General features: G+C 52.4%; 3 protein-coding genes across 6 annotated transcripts in view; 2 read left to right on the top strand and 1 right to left on the bottom strand.

Moving 5' to 3' along the window:
* The window catches only part of THRAP3 (thyroid hormone receptor associated protein 3), a 32,279-nt gene extending 18,060 nt beyond the window's left edge, over window positions 1–14,219 (top strand). Inside the window, exons 5-13 of one of the 3 annotated variants that reach the window (XR_003994200.1) lie at window positions 2,636–3,550; window positions 4,959–5,699; window positions 6,528–6,700; window positions 7,119–7,230; window positions 7,468–7,552; window positions 9,895–10,079; window positions 10,669–10,861; window positions 10,945–11,520; window positions 12,688–14,219. Coding sequence is in view for 1 of the 3 variants with exons in the window: in XM_030504792.1 (XP_030360652.1) it covers window positions 2,636–3,550; window positions 4,959–5,699; window positions 6,528–6,700; window positions 7,119–7,230; window positions 7,468–7,552; window positions 9,895–10,079; window positions 10,669–10,861; window positions 11,371–11,520; window positions 12,688–12,909 (2,776 nt within the window). In the remaining 2 variants the exon portion in view is untranslated. Of the gene's footprint in view, window positions 1–2,635; window positions 3,551–4,958; window positions 5,700–6,527; window positions 6,701–7,118; window positions 7,231–7,467; window positions 7,553–9,894; window positions 10,080–10,668; window positions 10,862–10,944; window positions 11,521–12,687 lie in introns of those variants that run through there. The other 2 variants (XR_003994201.1, XM_030504792.1) reach the window with 2 other exon arrangements.
* A 1,650-nt stretch (window positions 14,220–15,869) lies between these two features.
* On the top strand, window positions 15,870–20,168 carry SH3D21 (SH3 domain containing 21). The gene is made up of 11 exons (XM_030504853.1): window positions 15,870–15,902; window positions 16,018–16,072; window positions 16,173–16,273; window positions 16,339–16,431; window positions 16,570–16,903; window positions 17,886–17,927; window positions 18,151–18,262; window positions 18,401–18,459; window positions 19,422–19,722; window positions 19,811–19,874; window positions 19,946–20,168. The coding sequence occupies exons 1-11, from the start codon at window positions 15,870–15,872 to the stop codon at window positions 19,982–19,984; spliced, it is 1,233 nt and encodes a 410-aa protein (XP_030360713.1). The 3' UTR covers window positions 19,985–20,168.
* Window positions 20,169–20,769: 601 nt separating this feature from the next.
* On the bottom strand, window positions 20,770–23,379 carry EVA1B (eva-1 homolog B). 2 transcript variants are annotated; one of them, XM_030504807.1, is made up of 3 exons: window positions 23,135–23,379; window positions 21,560–21,676; window positions 20,770–21,466 (listed from the first exon to the last, which is right to left on the bottom strand). In XM_030504807.1, the coding sequence occupies exons 2-3, from the start codon at window positions 21,624–21,626 to the stop codon at window positions 21,063–21,065; spliced, it is 471 nt and encodes a 156-aa protein (XP_030360667.1). In that variant the 5' UTR covers window positions 21,627–21,676; window positions 23,135–23,379; the 3' UTR covers window positions 20,770–21,062. The 2 variants fall into 2 exon arrangements, with proteins under 2 accessions (XP_030360667.1, XP_030360668.1); XM_030504808.1 differs by having other exon boundaries at window positions 23,154–23,174.
* Between the last annotated feature and the right edge of the window lie 34 nt (window positions 23,380–23,413).

Genomic DNA, 23,413 nt, shown 5'->3' with positions numbered 1-23,413 from the left:
ATCACTTTGAGATGTTGCTTCTGTTCACACATTTAACTTTGCTGTGAGAGAGTTTTAAGTATGTGTTTCATAGCCAAAGTGGGCAAGAAGAGTTGGGAAGGTCCATAGCAAAATATGCTCCTTTGTGGTGTTGAACATCTTTGGCTGGTTTTTTTAAGCTTTTAATGTAATTGAGCCCAGACTTTGCAGCTATTACATGTTTTCTCCCTCTTTCTAAAACTTAATTGAAATGAGTTTTATTGTCCATTTAATATACTGCTATGTCTTACAGCAGTGATTGTTCTGGATGGATAAAGTAGATAAATGTCACTGCAGTTAACTTGGAGAACTCATTAATGTTTGTAATAGTTGTTCTTGCGTCCCAGCATTGCTTCTGAACAGGCTCATGTCTTCCCTGGATATCAGGATATCTGTGTTTTCCTTTTCTTTTGGCTGAGCATTATGTAGCTGGCAAAGGCGTTCCAGTTGGACTGGGTATAGTGGTGTTCAGCTGCTTTCTCACTGATCTTAAATTAATAACACACATCATTAGACTGCGAACACACGTAACTGTTAACAGTTAAAGAGATGTTTGAAACACAGAGGCTCTAATAAATGTACAGTTGGAGAGAGAAGGACATGACAAAACTGAATAGAGGCGGAGACTTGAGTCAAACCGAGTTCTTTGCCGAAAGAAGCTGGAATGCTGGAAGAGTCATTTGGGAATATCTGCCTAGCTGTGCAGGAACTTTGACAGTTGAAAACAAAGGCACCCTGTGCAAGCATGATCGTTTCCTCTGTGCTGCTGCTGAATCCACTTGTGCTTTGTCAATGAGAATCCAAATGGAAGGGGTTAGTACAGACAAGTCACCTTGTATGGCGTTAGGATGTTTTCTGAGGTAGGTCTCGTGGTATTTTGGCATGAACGTCCATTATTATGTACTTCAGCAGACACCACAAAATGTTTTACTCTTCTTTTGGCAGGTTTGCTCTTTGTTCTAAGTCATTTTGCCATGCCGGAGTCTGCCTGCTTTTCCTTGTTTTCTTTCTGGCTTGATTTTTTGGTTTTACCTGTTGTAAGATTGTGGGTGCTTCGTAACTGGAGCCGTGTGTATCAGCTGGGGCTGGCAGGGTGAAATCTCCCTGCTGCAGCCTCTCTAAAACGATGGAGCAGATTTTGGAAGCTGTGTTCAACAGGTCCCTTGCTGGTAATTGATCACAAATGCAGCAGTTGTCTGAAAACAGGAGCATGTTTGGTGGTAGTGCCTTCGACTGGGGCTCCTTACAGTTGTGTTTTCCCATCTGCCTCTCTGCTTTTCCTTCCTATTGTTGCTCAAATGAGGAAGTGTCTCAGAGAAGTTGTTTGGCTACAGTAGGAACAGACAGTTTCCTGCTAAACTATAATGTGTATTTGATAGGTGGAAGAAATAAACACAGAACTAAAGTCCATCTCTGCATGTATTTATGCTCGTCTGGTAGGAATTCCAGCAGCAGCGTTGTGTTCCCTCCCGTTATGGGGGTTTGGGGTGTGAGCGGAGAGGGGGCAGCAGTGAGTTGTGCTTTGCCAGTCTGAAAGAGTCAGTACATGTGTGCTGGAGCGTGACCAAGGAGACCAAGAAGTGAAAATGGAAAGTGGGAATGGTTTCAGTGAACATTATTTACTCAAATTCCATTTGGAAAAATCGCTTTCTCTATTTAACTGTACTAGCTTGGACACCTCCTCTGTTTTACCAAGGCAAACTTGCTCAAATCTCAGGCTTTGAGCAGAGGTTTGTTTTTCCAACAGCTGTGAAATCCTGCAAAGCTGGCATTTAATCCTGAGCTACAGTGCGGCTTTTGAACAGTCACACAGCTGCAGCTGCACAACTTCCATGGGAGGGACTGTTGGAACGATGGCGTTTTGCCCCTTCGCTGTATTCTGACAGGTTTTGGGCTCAGTTGTGCCCTGTGAGTGTTCGTGTTTGGGGTGGTGGTGAGCACAGGGACACCGAGCAGTGCCACCTTGTGGCCTCAGCCTGGAAACGGGTGCATCCCTCTGCTGTCCCACTCGCTTGGAGTTCCAGCTTCCAAACTGGGGCAAGAGGTGCACCTGTGGAACCTTAAACCTATAGAGCAGTGTGCCGTTTGCCCCGGTGCTGCTCCTCCTGTGTGGAGATGTGGTAATTCATATAACTCACCTGGCAAAGAAGCGGGATTTCATCTCGATAATCAGAATTTCAAAAGCACACGAGAACTTGGGACACAAGAAGATGATCTTGGGTCTGTTCCAGTAACAGAAAAGAACAAGAGAGCTCTATGGTGAGGTGTAACCATGGCTTTGAGCTGTAAAGGGCTGGAAGTTTGGAAGATGTCACTTCTTTTTCTGAAGCTGGGTAACAGCCATGTTCATCCTAGGAAAACTAAGCAACGTGTAGTTATCATGGTCTCTGCAGCGATCCTGAACTCCAACATTTGTTTGGTGGTATCACAGATACTAGTTATTTCCACTGCAATTTATTGAGGGCAAAGTGTAATACCTCAACTGGACGAGGGTAAACCAAAGAAATTACTTATAAAACTTGAGAAATGCAGTTTTCGGCTACTTTTCTATAAAACTTCAGGTAAAAAGTTGTGACTTTAAAACATTTGTGTGATTTTTTTTTTTTCTTTTCCTCAGTTCTAGGTCCCGTTCCCGATCGTATTCTCCATCTCACAACAGGGAAAGGAACCATCCGAGAGTCTATCAAAACCGGGATTTCCGAGGGCATAACAGAGGCTACAGGAGACCATATTATTTTCGAGGCCGAAATCGAGGGTTTTATCCCTGGGGCCAGTACAACCGAGGAGGATATGGCAATTACAGGTCAAACTGGCAAAACTACCGCCAAGCGTACAGCCCGCGTAGAGGGAGGTCGCGCTCTCGTTCCCCCAAGAGAAGGTCTCCTTCGCCCAGGTCTAGAAGTCATTCTAGGAATTCCGATAAGTCATCTTCTGATCGGTCGAGGAGGTCTTCCTCCTCCCGCTCCTCCTCGAATCACAGCCGAGTGGAGTCTTCTAAGCGGAAATCTGGAAAGGAGAAGAAGTCCTCTTCCAAGGATAACCGGGCATCTCAGCCTGCAGGAGATAACCAAGGTGATGAGTCTAAGGAGCAGCCGTTTTCAGGAGCAGTGGCTCAAGATGTCAAGGCGTCTGAGGGATCAAAACCGTGGCAGGAGATGAGCACCTATGGTACAAGTTCAACCTCAAGAGCTTCTGTGTCTGAGCTTAGCCCGAGGGAACGCAGTCCTGCACTAAAAAGCCCTCTCCAGTCGGTTGTGGTGAGGCGTCGTTCTCCTCGGCCAAGTCCATTGCAAAAGTCGAGCCCTCCACTCTCCAACCCATCCCAGATGAGCTCTGCTTTACAAAGCAGCAGCAGCAGCGGCACCTCCTTTCAGGCAGGTTCTCATCAGAGTCCCTTTGACCACGGCTCGGCAGGTTTGAGCCCGACCAGGAAGAGCCCTGTGTGTAAAAGTCCAACACCAGTGAGTTCCATTTACAGTACATCTCAGAAGGAGGAAACCACAGCTCCTGGAGGAGGAGCCTTCTCCAAAAGGCAAGTGATGTGTTCGTTGTGCTGCGGTGGTTTTGTGTAGACACACTCCAGGAGCCCTGCAAGGGTTCTCACTGTGCAGGCTCCAGCTGGAACGAGCCCCCAGGGTGTGCAGGGTGCCATCCCAGCAGGGTGCCATCCCAGCAGGGTGCCAGCTCTTATGACCTGGTATTGTCTGAATTGCAGAATGAAACACAGACCTTGCCCTGTGTTGTGGGAAGCTGGAGTTAGTTTTCTGTCCTGGATAGTTGCTGAAGTGTTCATAGCTTGGGAACACTTGAAGTGAAGATGTGCTGGATGAGGTTTTCTGGCAACCTAACAGTGCCCACGGGAAGCTTGCATTTCTGTGTTACTTTCCACTTAAAGTCATTTTATAGTATTGCATTCTTGAATTGCATTAGATGCTATAAATTAGATAAATGTAATGAAATCTTACTGCATGCCCTGCTGCAAAGCAAGCTAAGGCAGGTTTAGTTGCAGTGCTTGTGCCTGTGGTTGTGGGTAGTATGAGAAACTAAAGCACTAAGCTCATTCCTAAATCTAAGACATCCTTCCATAGGGAAGCTTCCCATGGTGGTTTGCCTGGTTAGCCCACTGCAGGTTCATGTGTGACACTTTGCTTTAAAAGATTCATTAACAAGGTAACATTCACAAGTGCTGTTAAATCTTTTCTTATTCTCAAAGTTATTTTGAACTGATTCTATATCAAGGATGTCTGAAACTTAAAAAGAAAGGGGAGGGGGGGAAGCCGTAACTCGTGTTTGGGCTTTCCAAAGCACTGAACTAATGTGTGAGGCCTTTACTGCTGTTTCCTCATGAATGCTTTAAACCACAGTTCTGATGCTTTAAACTGTTGTTCTCACTACAAGTGTTTTGTCTTCTCCCAGCAGAATCAATATTCTCCTCTGTTAACCTTTTTGCTTTTATTTGTATTTACAGTCTGTCAGGAAATATTTAGCTTACCCATGAAACTTGCATCCAAAATTTGAAGTAGCTTTTGAGGCTTTTATTTCCAGTGTGTTGTTTAAAGCAGAACAGCCCAGTTTGAAAGTTTTGATGTGTTGTTCTCCTGAAGCAGGTTTGTAAGTAAATAAAGCGATTGGGTAAGATGTTACTATTTTCCTTCAAATGAATCTGTGGGTAAGCTGGTTTTTATTTGTTCTTAAGCCTCATCTCACCAGTTCTGCATATCCATTGTCTTCTACATTTGCTGAATTTGTTGAGAACTAGAAGTCTAAATCCAGGCTGAGTAAATCTGCTTTACCTTTTAAGTATTTTAGGGCCTAGACACAGCTTTCTGTCCATGCATAGCTTGGTGTTCTCTAAAATTTGCCTGTTTTCAACTGAAGAATGAACCTCTTTGTTTTTTTTTGTAATAAGAGAACTACTGTAATGTCTGTTCTGTGACCAGGTATCTGGAAGAGCAGAAGACTGAGAATGGGAAAGACAAAGAACAGAAAGTAACAAATGTTGAAAAAGAGAAAAGTAAAGAGAAAGGGAATTTCTCGGAGGTGGGATCAGCAGATGGAAAGGCAAAATCCGAGTCCTATGCCTCCAAAGCGGACTCGGAGAAGGGATACCGCGGCAGCCAGTCGCCCAAGCGCTACAAGTTCCGGGATGAATTTGACAAGCTCAAGGCCCCGGAGTTCCACAAGGAAGGCCATTATGGCAAAGAGGAAACAGATGACCAGGAAAAGAAAGACAAGGCAAAGGGCCGAAAAGATTCGGAATTTGAGGAAGAGCCCAAATTTATGTCTAAAGTTGTAGCAACTTCAAGTAAAAGTCAAGAGGAGGAGAGACCAGGAAAATGGGAAGGCGTGGTGTTCTTGCCACCCGGAAAAGAGAAGCAAAGGAAACCTGAGGAAATGGAGGAGGAAAGCTATTCAGAACGATCAAAGAAAGAGGAGAGACCAGCATCCAAGAGAGCTGAACCAGGTCACAGGGGCTTTGTTCCTGAGAAGAATTTCAGAGTGACCACTTACAAATCAAGCCAGGAGAAAAGTTCTTCCCCCCCACCAAGGAAGACTTCTGAGGTGAAGGAGAAACCAGGCACCAAAGTAGAAGGGCTAACTCCTGGCAAATCCTCCTTTTCTATTACACGTGAGGCCCAGGTCAATATCCGAATGGATTCCTTCGATGAAGATCTTGCACGGTAAGTGGAAGTCCAAGTTGTGGTGTTTTCCTGTTTCTCTTCCTGAGATCCTCCTAGACTTGCCAAGTGTGAGGAAGGCCGAATAATATTGCGTCACCATTTGCATGTTTTGGAGATAGAGATGAATTTTTTTCTGGCATTATAATACTTGTGTGACCCTTTTTCTCCCGTGGTGGGAGGTTAGAGGGGTTACCAGTTTGCAGATGGTGAAAGTATAGCATGAGGGTTAAAGAACTTTTCCTAACGTCTTCTACAACTCGGTGTAAGATTGTTTCAGAGTGTCAATGCTTCTGCATCGGGTTCAGGTAAGAGTTAGTTACTCAGTGGCTTCTTGCTGCTAGAAGCTTAGTGGTACAGTAAAGTTACAGTGCTGCTTCACTGACAGTTGATTCTCTGAGGTGTGTTTAACTACTCTTATTCTCACCATAGTAGTACTGAAACTCTGAGAGACGCTTCAGCGTTGCTTGAAGAAATCTTAAGACAGGAAAAAGTTATTTCAGCAAATAAACTGTACAGCAGTAGCCAGTGTTACACACTGGGATGTTAGAGGTAAATCTAACATTTCGGAAGTGTTTCCCAGGATGTCAGCGTTTAATACCTGCACTCAATACAGAATAACAAGTGACCTAAATTATCCCAGTAACCCAGATCAGTGTGTTTTAGAGATGTTTAAATGTGTCCTGCTCGTGCTATTGAGTCTTCTGAGGTGTCTTCATAAGACAACATAAAATAACGCAGTCAGCTTCCAACTTGGGAAACATTAATCACCTTAAACTGTGCTTCCCTTCCCCCTGTTCTTGTATTTCATGTGGTCTGTTCTTTTTCTAGTCCAAGTGGCATATTGGCTCAGGAACGCAAGCTGTGTCGTGACCTGGTGCACAGCAACAAAAAGGAGCAGGAATTCCGTTCCATTTTCCATCATATTCAGTCTGCTCAGTCTCAGAGGAGCCCTTCTGAACTGTTTGCTCAGCATATAGTGACTATCGTCCATCATGTAAGAGGTAGGTGGGAAGTCCCTGTGTCCTCAGCTGAAGGTTTGCTCCTCCCTTGTTCAGATAAATGGGGTTTATGCGCTCTTGTTAATGCTCACAGAGTTGTTTTCCAGCAGATATGCCATAGATGAGAATAGCAGCCTGATCATACAACTTTTCTTCTGGAAAGGCAGAAGAGGGGTTCTTAGTTTTACCTGAGCAGTGTTCAGGGAGTCCGTGACTTAAAATTTGTGGATTCTAGTGGATTTGTGACTCGAGGAAATTCTAATTTCAAGATAGAGATTTGCCAGCAACATTAGTTAGAGCTCCTCACCAGTGCTTCGTGTTTCCTGCCTCTGACCTTGACCAAGCTGTAGGACTGATGTGCTTTGTCTTTTTACCAAAATGGTAGTAATATTTTGGCGTTGTTCACTCTACCCCCCAACAGAGCATCACTTTGGCTCTTCAGGAATGACACTGAATGAACGCTTTACCAAATATCTAAAGAAAGGAATGGAACAAGATGCAGCTAAAAACAAGAAGAGCCCTGAAATCCACAGGTTGGTGCTGCCTTAACATTTCAGGGGAGTTTCAGATTTTGTTCTCTTAAACTCTGGAGTAATTCCAGAATAATTCAAGTCTATAACTACCTTCAGGGGGGAGAAAAAGGGGGAAGAAACATGGGCAGTTTCATGTACCTCTGGAAATGTTGGTCTGCTTGAAATGCCATTTGCTCTGAAAGCTTCAGATTCTTCCTATGACCAAGATTCTATCTGTGTACCTTCTTTGCTTTTTAGGAGGATAGATATATCTCCCAGTACTTTTAGAAAACATGGATTCTCTCAAGAGGAATCGAAAAGCTCCCGAGAGCCTGGCTTCAAGGTGAACTGTTACTCTGACTAGTTTAATTCAACAAAATGAGTGCATTGGGCATGAACTTAACAGTGATGTTTTTGTTTAAATTACTCTCTACTTAAGTTTGTGTTTTTCTTTTAAGGATGGGCATAATTCTAAAAATGAACTACAAAGGGTTAATTTTTAATAAAAATGTATCAACAACCTTTGTGAAGTGGTTAGACTATGGTAAATGACCCCAAAGTCAATTGAGGTGAGCTTGAGAGAAAAAAAGAGAGGATTTTTGGAACAAGTGCCCATGATGAGAGAAGAAACTTTTTGTGATATTTTTCTGCTTGTAAGTATGATTAAATCAATTGTATACATGCGCTATTTCCAACCATGTTTTCAAACAGACATGCATGTCAAAGAGAGGAAAGTAAAACTAAATACTTATCTAAACCGAGTACACTATTAAGCAGATGATAGATGTTGTTCTAACAACTTACTGTACCGTTGCTGTTGATTGCTGTTACTTTAACATTCAGCACTTGTTTGAGTAGAGCCAGACCATTTGGAATTTAGTGTGTTAGCTTTTCTGAGTAGATGAATGTTAAGCCATTGCACTCGCTGTAAACAATCATAAAAATGGCTTCACATGAAATGTTTGGGATTTTAACCTTTGTTTATTCACCTTCATACATATTTACATTGAAGAGATTTTAAACAGTCCTGCTGAAACCTTACTTGTTTCATATTTGTTTTCGATTTTTTCCAAACACACTTGTGGCTTGACATGGACGATGGTGAGATGGATTTGATGGGCCTGAACTCTTGAGCATCAGCTTGGCAGAGTGTGTTATAAACGTGGTTTCCAAACAGCTCGCCAGCCTTCCGTGAAACAGACGTGCCCTCGCAAACCCAAATAGGTGTTTGCTGTACCACATAAGGGAGCTGCTGCTGATTTTGTCACTTATCTGTCATCCATCGTGTTGGGAGCAGTTTTATTCTCAGAGTAGAAATAAAAGCTCTTTGCCTGGGGAAAGTAGAAGAGCAAAATACCAAAACAAAACGCCTGCTCTCACTCCTGCGTTATTTGACATATTTATTTAAACAAAAAAGTGTTTAGAAACTCATGTAAGTAAAAAAATTTCATAGCTAGAGAATTACTAATCCTTTTGTATTTAATTCAAGACAATTAATATGATGTATGTTGCATAGAAAGTCCTACAGTTCCCAAGATTAGCATTGTGTAAATGAGGTAGCCACCCCTGGAGGCTGTATGTTGTTGATAGCAACGTCGTGTACAGGCTTCCTGCAGCCATACTGCTAAATGTTTGTCAGAACCACAGCCACTGTCAGTTTGCTGCTCCTGTGTGTGCAGTCAGCAGAATCTCATCCAGGTGCCGCTGGTCTTAAGTATATGCAGGTAACACCACTTTTCATTTTGCAAAGAAACTATCTTAACCCATTGTTTAAGTAGCAATTTAAACAGAACTCAAAGCAACTGTTACCAGATCTTTTTTAAATTACCACTGTAAAGAAAAAACAAAGCTATTTGTGGAGTGTTTCACACACCTGGTTGGGTTTTGCTTTGTGAAACACCAGGGTCAGCTCACATTAGCAGACTTGCTGGGACTGTGTGGAGGAATGCACACCTCCATCTGCAGTGACTTCTCAGCATCTTTCACATGGTGCCTGCCAGTCCAGGGGCAAGAAAGGCTCCAGGTGACATCTGCCACACACTAAATCTTCATAGACATATTAAAGGCTGCATAGCAGTGGGATGTTGGCATTCTCCCACATGAACCTGGCTGCTGCATTTCAGTGGCCTCCATCTCTTACACTTTGATCAGTAATCATGATCTTGGCTATCTCCAAGCAGCGAACAGCTTCTTCTCCTTAAGGGTTGCTTCCAGGCCTAGTGATTAAAGTCCCTGGCACCCCGCTAGGTGATGTCTGTCAGCAGGACAGGGCACATGCTGCTGTTCAGTAACAAACACCCACAGGCTGTTAGGCATTTTGCACATGCTGTAGTTCTGATCCATAATCAGTTGAATTTCCAAGTTGTTCTCATCTCTCACTGGCTGTGGTGTACAGTAAGTGTCAGCTTTGTCGTTCTCCCTCCCCTGTTGTCAGGCTATTTGTTGTAATGCTGTTTAAAAGAGGAGAATAGAAGTTAAAAGTCTTAGAAAGCAGTAGGAAAATTGCAGTCTGACAAACGAGAAGCTAATAGTGCATTATTTTACATTTTAAACTGGAGTATTGATTAGTACTTAGATAAACTCCTGTTCTCCAGAAGTCTGTGCAGTCAATAGCAAAGTAATGGTGCTTAACTAGTGCACTGTAAACCTTTGTATTAAACTCTCCCCTCTTCCCTGCATTTGTAGGCTGAAGGGAAGTATAAGGATGACCCTGTTGACCTGCGCCTTGATATTGAGCGCCGTAAAAAACATAAGGAAAGAGATCTTAAACGGGATAAATCCAGAGAATCGGTGGACTCGAGAGATTCAAGTCACTCAAGGGAAAGATCAACTGAGAAAACGGAGAAAAGTCACAAAGGCTCAAAGAAAAAGTATGTAGGAAACCTCATAGCCATTTCCTTCTGCCTTTCATGTTTCTGCTGTTAAGGGTGGAGACGACATCGTGCACATACATTTGTGCACCTTTTGACATTGCTGCTCCAGTGGCCTGAGTTATCCCTCGGCGTGTCTTCTTGATATCATTATATCTGTCTGAAACGCTAAATAATTGTTAAAGGTAAATGAGAAGGCTCCATGTGTCGGAATGGGTGAGTCACTTTTCCTTCTTGTTCCTGTTGTAGAGAACAGCCACGTTTAAATGACTTTGCTTTAATGTGGATTTAATTCTTTTCTATTGGTTTGTTTGACTAGAACTCTGAAGATGCATGCTTATCTCATAGTACATCATGTAAACACCTTAGCAGCAACAAGTTCTTTCTGGAGATCACTTGGGACCTGTTAGAGCTGTGTGTTGTAGCTGATCCTGAGCTCTTACTGTGGCTTTTCCTTTTTGGAGTAGGAAAAGGAGAGCATTGCATTGATAGAGAGAGAGAAAGAAATGGTTCTGTAGCAAACAAGTCACAGCTGAGTTGTTAACCCTGTTTGTGTCCCACTCACCTCCATTTCCTATCACTGAAACAGGAAACACCGAAGGGTACGTGAGAGATCCAGATCCAGTTCATCATCTTCGTGGTCCTCTCATTCAGTCAAAGCGGAGGAATATCCCGAGGAGACTGAGGAGAGGGAGGAAAGCACCACAGGCTTTGACAAGTCCCGACTTGGGACTAAGGAATTTCCTGGTCCCAATGAACGAGGAAGAGCTAGAGGGACCTTTGTAAGTGTTCTCCTCTCCCCCACACCCCAGTATCAATTCCCAAAGTGATCAAAAAGTCGCTTTTGTGCTTTGCTCTTTCACAGTCAAAGCATACCATGAAGGAGAAAGCCCAAAGACATTGTCTGGTTGTGGATGCTGAGCCAAATATGATTGCTCTGGGTCTGGAGCACAAACCAGGGTGCTGAGAATATAGTCTGGGCAGTTGAACTCAAGATGTATGGAGCAAAATGAAGCCTGGAAGCTTTTGTGGATTAGGAATTGCTGAGCGCTCTGGAAATGCCTCTACATGACTTTAATCAGCTTTATAGAAACTGTGATGCACTGTGTGATCAGATGAGCTAGAAAACCCTAAAATATACTGACCTCTTATTTTAATGATGGGTTAAAGGTGCTCTTGGATGGTTAGAGAAGTGATGAGGTATCTCCTGGTAGCCCTGGGAGGTCTCTGGGGGTGGGAGGGCATTGCCACTGCAACCGTTTTACTTTTCTTTCATGTTTTGCTGTTGCAGCAATTCAGAGCAAGAGGGAGAGGATGGGGCAGAGGCAACTTTTCAGGCAACAATAACAGCAACAGTGGTGGCAACAATGACTTCCAGAAGAGAAGCAGAGATGAGGAGTGGGATCCAGAGTACACGCCGAAGAGCAAGAAGTACTACTTGGTACGTGTCTTAACTCCTGAAGCACATCTCTGTGCTCCAGGTATATCTGGTCTTCAGTGTTTGAGAGGTGGAAGTGCCAGCTGTCCTTAAACTGTCCAGCCCACCAGGTTAAGGCTTCATGAGACATTTCCTTAGAAGCTTCTGGCTTATGACTAAAGAGAACTTCTTTCTGTTCATCGTAGAGTGGTTTGCCAGTAAGTGAAATCCTAAAGGCCAGTTAAAGAGGATGTGTTTCACAGTGTTGTTAGTCTTGTTGTTAGTCTAGTTGTTAGCAGCTTCAATGTTAGTCTGTGTTGCAGATGGCCTCTGTTTCTTGGTGGTTCTCTCCCCATACAGTGTCCAGCTTCCCGGATGGGTTAGTACTGTTCCTTTTGCTTTCTGGTGATAGCAGTGTGCCTTGCTAAGAGCCATTAGCCTGGGAGAGCTCTGGGTGACTGTGTTCTTTGAAAGAGAGGTAGTTTTAAACAGACACAAACTCATTTTGTCTCTTCCTGATTCGGGGATCTCGAGATCCCCAATCTTCTCATTAAATAACACAGTGTTTCAGTCTTGTAGCTCAAACAAGGAAACCTTCATGATTTTTACTGCATTTTTCTCCAATCTTACTGAAGGCAGAACTATAACTGTGTGGGGTATCCAGTCTCTACACTGCTCTTTGCCTACAGTTTGAGTGACATGATCTCTGTCAGATTGTGCCAACTGCATCAGGCTTAGCTCATGGAAAGCATTCCTGAAAGCAGAACAAGTTATTGAGCTCCCCGAGTACGCAGCAGTAAGGTCTGAACCCGCCAACGTGGTTTGATTGGCAAGAAAACAAAGGGGAAAAGGGGAAAACAAAAGGATCTAGATCATGGAGTTGCAGAAGCAGCAATAGTTCTCCAGGCTTAGACACCCAGCCCTAAATACTCTAGAGAGCTTCCTGTCCGCAAGGCCAGGCTGCCCTGCACAGAGCCTGGGTGGCGATCGTGCGTTCCTCCTTCAGCTGCTCTGTTTCTTTCCCAAACCAGCCAGTATTTCTCTTTAGATGACAGTATCCACTGTGGCATAAATGTGACAGTCTGGTCCACGCTGCAGGGCTGAGTGTCACCCGCCAGAGTTTTCCCACTCTTGCACAGCGAGTAGTTGGTGGTTTGTTTCACCTGCTGTCGTTGGCTTCCTCCTGTGCAGCACGATGACCGGGAGGGCGAAGGCGCGGACAAGTGGGTGAACCGCGGCCGTGGTCGAGGTGCCTTCCCCCGAGGAAGAGGCCGCTTCATGTTCCGGAAGTCGAGCACCAGCCCCAAGTGGGCTCACGACAAATTCAGTGGAGAAGAAGGAGAAATCGAAGACGATGAAAGCGGAACAGAAAACAGAGAGGAAAAGGACAACTTGCAGACGGCAGCTGAGTAGCCGCAGGGTCCGCGCGTTTCCGGGAGCCCTGGCAGGGGGAAGGGGTTCAGGGCTGGATTGTCAGGGTGATCCTGACGTGCTGAGCAGAGCCCTGGAGAGGAGCTCGGAAACAATCCCGATGTTAACTGCATTTCCAGAGTTCAGCCTCCCGAAGCGTGGACTAGAACTGATCAATCATTTATGCTCGGATCCACTCATGGAGTTTATCTTCCCAAAGACTTCCCTTCTGGACTGAGTAAGGTCAAGTACTGGGTGAGATCATAGATTTTTTTCTCTCCTCTGTGACCTTATTGAATGGTCAGTTATTTTCTTGGTAACAGGCTTTGAAGACAACGTGGATTTTCGTTTGTGCCCATCTTACCCCAGTAGGCTTGACATTTTGGGTTCTCTTTTATAATTTGAAATGGCTCTGGTCGGGGTTAACTCACCCTTTCAAGTTCTTTCTCCCCTATTGTGTATTCAGTTTTTTAAATCCATACTCTTACTTTAGGCCTTTATGTAGGAACATCAATTAAATGATAATTTTGGAAGCTATTTTTGGTTCTTATCAATAAGAAAACAATGAAGCATGTGAATAAACATCTAAATGTTAACTCCTTGGGACCAAACTCCGATGACTTTTCTTTTTTAAACCTTTTTTTTAAATGTAACTGTTGAGTTTTAGGGCCTTTAAAAAAACAAAAAAACAGACAATGTTTTCCTTTTATGTTGAAAGTTAACAAAATTAGCATGGTTTAAAGGAAAAAAAAAACCTTCCACCCTACTTCTCACCACTGTTTGTGTGCACTGTTAGGCCTGGTGTGTGCTGGAGCCCCAAACCGCTTGTAGGCATTTTGTGTATCCTCTTTGCAGCTGGTGGTGAACTCGAGTGCTCTTCCCAAGGTACCAGAGTTTTCTAAGAAACTTGGGAATTCTACTGGCTGGAAAAATAGAAAAGGAGATGAGAATTTTTTCAATATTTTTTATTAATCTTTTTATAAAAAACAAAGAAAACAAAGACAAACCCCCAAGTCCCTCCTGTGCCGGGCGAGGATGGCCGAGCCCTGCTTTTCTTTCTCTCTTCTACTTGCCTGTGCTCTGAAGGAGTTTGCCAGGTCAGCCCCTCGCAGCAGGGGAGGCACGTCCCTGCACCCCCGCTGCGTGTGCACGCGCTGTAGGCACCGCTCTCCCTCCCTGCCTTCCCTCCCCACGGATTGCTGTGCTCTTCTCCCCGCACACACCAACTAGAGTTTGGTTTGTTTTGACTTGAACAGTTCCTGTTTAGCAAAGCCCTCCCGTTTGTTTATGCCAATAAAATACAATAAAATAAGTAGGAGGTGTAACTCTTTGTTTTGTGTTCTGAGGCGGGGGCTCCTGGTGTCTGCTGAATTCATTGGTGAGGCCACAAGAACCAAACGCCCTTGGACAGCCCCGCTGTGGCCACCAAAGAGCTGCGGGGAAGGGAAGCTTTGAAGCAGGAGCATCCTCCAGGATGAAAGGAGGCCCGGGAGCAGTCGGAAGAGGAAGCTCAGCCTGGGGCCTGCGGGGTTCCCCTGCTGTCAGAAGGCAGCGTGTGCAAGTGGGTACTCTCCTGGAGCAGGACACAAGGAGATTCCTGGTTTACGTGGCTCTCCAGGCAGGGAGCAGGTAGAAAAACTGCCCTCACAACACAAGAATGGGTTAGGTTCAGAGAGACCTTTACGATCACTGAATCCAACTGTTAACCTTGTCCTGTCCACCACTAACCCATGTCCACAAGTGCCACATCTACATGTCTTTTAAATACCTCCAGGGCTCATGACAACCACTTCTCTGGGCCCCTGGGGGTATGTGTTCTACCCTTGGCCTCTTGTGCTCTTAAATTAGTGGCTAAAAACAACTTACTCCTGGGTTTTAAGCGCTTAATAGGGCTTTTAGCTGGTGATTGCAGTGATTGCTTGGGGGGAAGAGGAGGTGACAGGCCCCATTCCCCAGCCCTGCTGCCTGCAGGGACTGTGTCACCCCTGAACAGGAACAACGGCTCTATCCGTGCTCTGAAAGTGAAGATCATGGTTCTAAGTGCGTGGTTTTATGCCAGCACTAAACCCTGTTTAGAGTAAGCCAGCCATTGCCTTTGCTGGCACCAGGGAGGAGATGCTTTTCCATTGCTGCTCCCTCAAAGGAAGATTGATCCTTCCTACCTGAGAGCTGTGGGTCTTGCTGCGTGTGCAGCCTTCAGGGTGAGTGCAGGGGGCTGCCTCTGGCAGAGCAGAAGAGTTCCTGCCTGGGGTTGGTCAATGGTGTTGGCCAACAGCAGTTGAGACAGCGATGTGGGGTAACGGTTCGCGTTTCCCTTCGCGCTTCATGTTCCCCTTCATGTGAATTCCAGCCCTTGAGCCAACTTCAGGAGCCGGGTGGTGGGTGCCTGGTGGTGTCTCCCCTTTCCCAGCTGGAAAGGCCAGATCCAGGGAAGAGCAGCGTGTCTCTGCTCCTCAACACAACCCTCCACCCCTGGCACCCCCTGCACCCCTCCCTGCTCCCCGGTTCAGTACCAAATACACTGGACCCAAAGGAACTGGTGCTGACAGCCTGGACTAGTCCATACCCTGGCGCTGGTACCGACCCTTCTGCGCTCAGCGCAGGGACTCAGCGGCGCGGCCGCTCCGGCACACTCGGGTTGTGGTTTCGGCCCCTCTGTGGTTTAGGTTTCACTTCCCCCTCCACGCCGAAGTGAGAGACAAGACCCGAGGGTGGCTTCGAGCTGCCACCCAGGGCTGGTGCGAGCGCAGCTCAGGTAGGGATCCGCACCGTGCGAGCGATGCTGAGCGCCCAGCGCTGGGCACTGTGAGCTGCCTCTGGGTGCTGCTGCTCGGGGGGCTCGCAGCGAGCACTGGGGCTGTGCCCAGCACCAGCAGTTGGGGCTCGGGTGCTGCAGGGAACCCGCTCCCCGCTCTGGCGGGCGCCTGCTCCGGCCGTGGGGACAGGACCCTGCGCTCAGGCAGATGCACAGACCCCTCCCAGCGCCGGAGGATGAGGTGCGTGGGGGGCTCCGCTGGGGCACCCTGGGGGGATGCAGAGCTCGGTGGGTGCTGCCTGTGCTGGTCCCAGCCCCAGCTCGGAGCCGGGACCCTCAGGGCTCCTCTCCCGCAGGCAGAGCCGTGCCCGGCGGCGCAGCGCTCAGCACCCATCCTGCAGCCAGAGCCGGGTGAGGCACCATTCCCCATGCCATGGGGTCAGCCCCCTGGGCTGGGGGGACCTGGGGAGGAGCGGGACCCCACGAGCTCTGTCCTGCCCTCCCCTCACAGACCCGGAGCCGCGGCTCTGCCGGGCCCTGTTTGACTACAGCCCAGAGCTGCCGGATGAGCTGCCGCTGCGGCAGGGGGATGTCATCCAGGTGCTCAGCAAGGTGAGGGGACGCGGGGACGGGGGGCACCCCGAGGCGGGCCCCTGGCGCTGACGCTTGCCCTGCAGCACACAGGGGTCGAGGGCTGGTGGGACGGGCAGTGCCGGCACCGGGGAGGGCTCTTCCCCAGCAACTTTGTGGAGCTCCTGCCGGTGTCCACGGTAAGTGGAGGCTGCACCAAGGCCACACAGAGCTCGTGGGGCTGGACCCTGCGCCTTGATGGGCTCCATGGTGCCAAAGCCCGGTGCCCGTGGGGCTGTGCCATGGCTCCATCCTCACCCAGCCCCACTCTCCATCAGCTGAAGCCAGCGATGCCATCCTGGGATGCGGAGTCCAATGAGTCCGGCCAAGATGGGCACCCAGCCCCGGTGCCCTCAGTGTCCCACCGCGCAGCCCCACGGCCTGGTGTGAGGTGGGTTGGGGCAGCCCAGGAGCCGGCGGTGCCGGGGGGCAGGAGGAGCCCCGTGGGGAGTGAGGATGTGGCATGGACCAGCACCGAGATGCTCTCGACTTCAACTTCCTTCCCAGCGCGGTTTCCTCCGGCGTCACGTGCGCGGTGTGGGGTCGCGGCAGCTGGGGGAGCCGGGCACAGCACCGCGCCGCTCGGCCTCAGGGGCAGCCCCGCGCCGGCAGGTAGGATGGAGCGATGCGGTTCTGGGGGTCCCGTGCTCAGTGACTATCCTGGGGGCAGCAACTCTGTGGGGCCACACGCTCCTGCGCTGTGCCAGGGCCCCCGGAGCTGCCACAAGGGCTGGCGGGACTCTGGGCAGCTCCGGGCACCACCAGCCCCACACTTTGGGAGCGATGGAGCGCTGGGGCCTGCAGAGCAGCTCCCTGTACCCCTGGGGCCGGGGACCCTCATCCCTGTCTTCATCCCCACAGCCCTCATGGGTGCAGCCGTCTCTTTTATCATCTTTGGGATGATAAAACCTCCTGGCAGTTTTGGTGCCTGCGAGGCTGCCATGGTGAGCACCGTGCTGGTGGTGGCAGGGACCAGGCAGCATCAGGGCTGCTGGTGGTGTTGGGGACAGCGTAGGCCATCACAGGGACAGCGTGGTCCATCACAGGGACAGGATGGGCCATCACAGGGACAGGATGGTCCATGGGCACATACCTGTGACTGGACGCCCCGTATCCTCTGCCAGAGGGTTCCATCCTGCTGGGACCTCAGGGCTCGGTGGCGGAGGGATGCTGCTGCGCCACAGGGACGGCATCCTGCCCATGCTGCACTGCTGGTGCTCTGGGGGAGGTTTGCAGCCGCCTGCTCTGCCACACGCAGAGGAAACACGACCACAGTGGGGCTGGGTGTGGGGCGGCTGCCCCAAACCATCAGACAGGGTCCTGGGCACATGGTGCTGGGATGATGATGGGGCAGAGCTGCCATGGGGTTGGTTGGGTACCGCTGAGCATCTCTACAGCCATGGTGGGAACCATGAGCCCAGGAGCACCATGTGTCCCGCCGGTCCTGCCTGTGGGTGCCTCCTTCCGCAGCAGGGAAGTGGGGGGTCAGGGATGGAGCCCGTGCCTGGGGGTGTCCCATGAAGCCAAAGGCCTGGGAGAGGGGCCATAACCAGGGTCTTTCCCACAGCCCCTGATGAGCCCCTTTGCTCCCCAGCAGCCTGTAAGACAGCGAAGGACGAGGAGGGGGAGCACCTGAGTGAGTCCTGCGCCAGGGGAGGATGGAGGGATGGGGATGGGGATGGGGATGGGGATGGGGACATGCCGGGACAGGAGCCCCATTGCTTTGGGCACGTCCCCAGTGCCTGGCCATGGCCATGGCTGTGGTTCCCCTGCAGGAAGCGCTTCCTGCCCCGCTCTCCCCGGCTGTGCCGCGCGGTGCCGGCCCCGGCCCCAGCCCTGCTCCTGCTTCTCTACCCCAGAGCTCGCGGCACCGCTGGGGATGGAGCCGGCCAAGCAGCCCCCCAGCAAGAGGATGGCTCCTGCTCCCCCCGTCCCTGCCAAGGCCAAACCAGCCCCTGCAATGACAAGCAAGTAAGACTCACGCGGCCGCGCTGGGGCGTCCGGAGCTGCCGCGATGCCCCCATGCCCCCAGCACATCAGCACCGCGCTGATGTGAGGTGTCCATGCTTGGTCCATGCTGTGCCACTTCACCACCTCTGCTGTCCCCAGGCCCGGTGGCCCCCAGCCCTGCGCCTCAGACACGGAGCGGGGCAGAGCCGGTGATGCAGGTAGGAGCTGGTGCTGCAGCCATGGCAGGACCATGCCTTGTGCCAGCACCGGGCACTGAGCAATTTGGCATTGCTTTGGAATCTCTTTGGCACCTCTTTGGCTCCTCTTCGGCATCTCTTTGGCACCTCTTTGGCACCTCTTCGGCATCTCTTTGGCACCTCTTTGGCTCCTCTTCGGCTCCTCTTCGGCATCTCTTTGGCACCTCTTTGGCTCCTCTTCGGCATCTCTTCGGCACCTCTTTGGCACCTCTTCGGCATCTCTTTGGCACCTCTTTGGCTCCTCTTCGGCATCTCTTTGGCACCTCTTCGGCATCTCTTTGGCACCTCTTTGGCTCCTCTTCGGCATCTCTTTGGCACCTCTTCGGCATCTCTTTGGCACCTCTTCGGCATCTCTTTGGCACCTCTTTGGCTCCTCTTCGGCATCTCTTTGGCACCTCTTCGGCATCTCTTTGGCACCTCTTTGGCTCCTCTTCGGCATCTCTTTGGCATCTCTTTGGCACCTCTTCGGTTCCTCTTTGGCATCTCTTTGGCACCTCTTTGGCTCCTCTTCGGCATCTCTTTGGCACCTCTTCGGCATCTCTTTGGCATCTCTTTGGCACCTCTTTGGCTCCTCTTCAGCATCTCTTTGGCATCTCTTTGGCACCTCTTCGGCTCCTCTTTGGCACCTCTTTGGCTCCTCTTTGGCACCTCTTCGGCATCTCTTTGGCACCTCTTTGGCACCTCTTTGGCTCCTCTTTGGCTCCTCTTTGGCTCCTCTTCGGCATCTCTTTGGCACCTCTTTGGCACCTCTTCGGCATCTCTTTGGCACCTCTTTGGCACCTCTTCGGCATCTCTTTGGCACCTCTTTGGCTCCTCTTCGGCATCTCTTTGGCACCTCTTCGGCTCCTCTTTGGCACCTCTTTGGCTCCTCTTTGGCACCTCTTTGGCACCTCTTTGGCATCTCTTTGGCACCTTTTTCGCAGATGCTGATGGCTTCAATGTGGTGCCGGTCACCACGGCCCGGCTGAGCCACCCCACGGCCACACGTCCCCGGGTACCAGGCCAGCGGCCGCCCAGCCTCACCCCGGGGGGCGCGGGGGGTCCCTGCAGTGGGGACCAGCCACGGGGGACGCCCCACACCAGCGCGGGGCAGGCGCCGGCCCCACCGTGGAGCACGGAGGTGCTGGTGGCGCCGTGTCCAAAGGAGACGCTGGCCCTGGAGCACCTGAAGGCAGAGGTCCGGTCCCTGCACCTCCTGGTGGACCTGATGCGGGTGCAGCACCTGTGAGTGGGTCTGGGGGTGTCGGGGCTTGGGGGGGTGGGATCCCCGGTGGTTCAGCATCACCGGGGCTGAGTCCCCGGCACGTTGCAGGCGGGACCTGGAGGACGTGAGGCTGGAGCTGGGGCAGGAGCGGGCCAAGCGCCAGGCTCTGCAGGTGAGTCCCGGCGAGGGGCTGCCCCGCGCGCGGTCCCATTGCCCCCCATTGCTCACGGCATCTCCCTGCAGGCAGAGATCGAGCTGGTGAGGAAGGTGCTGCCCTGCTGATCGTGGCCGGGGGCTGCGGTGCTCCGGGGGGGCTCATGGTGCTGTGCCCGGTTCTGCACTGGTTGGGGTGCAGGATGCCCACCCCGCAGCCCAGCGCTGTGTTCTGTGGCACAGCGTGGCCCCGAGGCCGGACAACAGCCCCATGGCACAGGGATGGTGTTTGAAATAAACTGTTCTGGGTACAGAGTGCTGGGTGGGTGCTGCAGAGGGGCTCTGCTATGGGCTGCCGGGACCCTGTGGGGCTGGGCAGAGCTGGGCTGGTGCTGCCAGGCACAGGGCATCCCACCATGGCACAGGGGACCCATCACAGCACAGGGCAGTGCCTCTTCCCTCCTCCTCCTGCTTCTCCTCCTCCACCTCCTGCACCGTTTCCCATCCCAGCCCCAGCCCCATCCCATCCTGGCCTCCAGCCACCAGCGTGGGGCTGGGAGAACATCTGGAAAACATCTGGATCCTGTTGGCGCTGGCGGGACCGGCCTGGGAGGGAGCTATTTTTGTAGGGGGCTGGGGAGGGTGCAGCGGGGCCCCAGCACGGTGTGGGGCTGGGATAGCGCTGGGAGCACGGGCAGGATGTGACCCAGCCCCGCGGGGAGCAGCCCCACATCCCTGGGGAGCGCCGCGGGGAAACATCCGCCCGGGTCAGGCCCAGGGCGGTGCCGGAAAGGATCCGGCTAATTTTAGTGGGGCCACGGGAAAGGCTTTGGCTTGGGAAGGCGGCGGTGGCCGGACCCATCCCGGCACCACCCCCCCCCCCCCCCCCCCCCCGCACCACACTGTGCCCCAGGAAGGGTGTAACAGCACCATGTTTGTGGGGCAGGACCCCCAAAGCTTACACGGAAACAGCCAGACATGACCCATGGAGATGGCCACCAAGGTCTGCCCTGTCCTTGTCCCTGTCCCTGCAGGGTCCCGGGGCTGCTCGGCTGGTGCCAGCAGTCGTACCAATGGCTCAAAGTGCATCGAGGGACAAGCTTGGCCCTGGGGGTGCTCTGGGGGCAGAGCCTCCAGCACAGGGGCAATGAGCAGCCCCCTCCTCATCCTCCCGCTCCGTGGCAGCTCCCCGGGCTCGGTGCCGGGGTCAGTAGTAGTGGACGCGGCCCAGGGAGCCGGTGCCCAGGATGTCGGGCTGCCCGTTGCGCCAGATCTCGCGGATGATGCGCTCGCGCTCCTCCAGCCGCTGCGCCTGCTCCAGCTCCTCCGCCGACGTGAACACGTTGACGGCCACAGCCCCGTCCCCGGGGCCGTGAGTCTCCAGCGGGATCTCGGTCACCGGCAGCAGCGACTCGGATGCTGCGCGGTCAATGGTGTCCTCCTCCTCCTCCTCGTCTTCATCCTCGTCCTCATCCTCGTCGTCCTCACTGAAGCCCCTGGGGCGGCGCGGGGGGGGCGCGCAGGAGAGGCGCAGCACCAGCAGGCACAGGGTCAGCACCAGCCCGAAGCAGACGCCCAGCACGAAGTAGAGCCCAAAGCTCTCGGGGTTGGCTGCGGGGAGAGCAAAGGGGATGAGGGACCGGCCTGTGCTCGCTGCGGGGCCCATGGTGGCCCCAGTGTCCCCCCGGACAGGGCTGGGCTCACCTCGGATGTGTGCGTACGCGGCCATGCTGTTGCTCAGCAGCTCCATGTCCCGCCGGCGGCTCTCCATCCTGTGCCCGGCCGTGCTCAGGGGCTCAGGGGACGGCACTTGCTAGGCATCTGCAGACACAGGGGCTGAGCGAGGTGCTCCAGAGTGCCTTGTCCCTTTCAGGGCCATGCCAAGATGTGACCATGCCCCAGGGGCCCCACTGAACATCGCCCAGGTCAAAGTGCTGGGTCCATCCAAGGCTGAGCCACAGAGGTGCCAAACCGGAGCCATCCCACTCCACTGCCCCTCGTCCTTCCTGCAGGGCCAGAATGGATGCAGCTCCTCCAGGACAAGTGGATCTGAGGCCCCGGGGCCAGGCTCTCCATCCCCTGCCCAGCTCATGGGCATGGGGCACACATAGGGCTGAGCCATGGGGCTGAGCTCGCTGCTGAGCATGGTCCCAGCACACCCCTCATGCCGTGGGGCACACAGGAGCTGATGCACAATGCACACACACGTGTGCTCCTCCTCACAGCGTCCCCCCATCCCTGTGCTGCTCCCAGCCCAGCTCCAGCCATGGGGCAAAGGCCACCACATGAGTAGGAACAGCATAGAGCTGGGGCTGACCCTGCGTCCTCCCAGAGCCCGCACCCTCCCGTGGGGACCCCGCACCCCATACTGTGGTCCCCAAGGCGTGGGGCAGGGCATGGGGCAGGGCGGGAGGTGATGCAGCCCCAGCCCTGGCCGGGACGAGCTCATTTCCCAGAAACGCTCCTCGGAGGGAGGAATGAGGAAAGAAATGCAGAAAATGTGACACATCAGCAGCACCATCCCCGGGCAGCCCAGCGCCGCGGGGCCTCTGCGCAGCGCGGCTGGGCAGCCCCGCGCCATGGGACACCCCAAAGTACAGCAGCAGCATCCCCAGGGGGGGTCCTGGTGCCCTCCCCATGGGGCAGCCGCACCACCAGCTCCTGCCCCTGCAACGGGGGGAGTTGCACAGCCCTGCTGTGGGGCTGGAGGGGCAGAGTCCCAGCATGGGGCTCCCCCAGAGCCCCTCCAGCGGCAAGGGCACCACAGGGCTTGGGCCATGGGGTGCCCCCGGCCACAGGCTGTGGTGGGGGGGTCCCGGGCTGTGGCTGGCACAGGGTGTGAGTGAGCCCAGGGATGGGCCGCCGGAGCCGTGCTGGGCAAGAGAGCCCCGAGATCCCACTTTGGAGCCTGCCCTGGATCCCTGGAGTGGGATCTCTGCGGGACATGGCCGTGGGCACAGCCCCAGAGTGCTCAGCCTTGTGTCCCTGAGCCCTGCGTCCCCAAGCACTAAGCTCTGCGTTCCCCAAGCCCCCATCCCTGCATCCTCACCCGCGGCATCCCCAGCACCGAGCCCTGCACCCTCATCCCCACATCCCCAAGCACTGGTCCCCGTGTCCCCAGGCCCCGCTTTCCCCAACCCAACACTGGAGCACCTCAAGCAAGGGACGGGGCAGAGCCAAGACACCCCAGGGTGGCCACTGGGGCTGCTGGATGTGGCGTTGGGGTCCCTTGGGATGCCCCGTCTGGCCCGTGCTGGTGCCGGTGGTGCCGGTACTCACCGGAGCGCGGTGGGAAGGCGGGAGCCCGCTGCACTTTGGCTGGAGAGAGGGAAGAGACAGCAGGGTCTGTTCAGCATTAACGCTGCAGCAACAGGAAATAGTTTGGAGGCGGCTGGCGGTCAGCGCTCCCCGCCGGAGCCAATGGCAGCCCCGGCCCGGCTGCGCGGGGCCGGGATCCGGGATCGTCCCGCTCCCCCGGGACACTGTGCTCGGAGCCGCCCCGGAGCAGGGCTGCGGCTGGGAAGCTCCGAACCTCATCGCAGCAGGATCAGGCCTGGC

The sequence above is a fragment of the Strigops habroptila genome, chromosome 12 (genome assembly GCF_004027225.2).
Source record: "Strigops habroptila isolate Jane chromosome 12, bStrHab1.2.pri, whole genome shotgun sequence".
Classification (NCBI taxonomy): domain Eukaryota; kingdom Metazoa; phylum Chordata; class Aves; order Psittaciformes; family Psittacidae; genus Strigops; species Strigops habroptila.
This window is presented reverse-complemented; position numbering and strand designations above follow the sequence as displayed.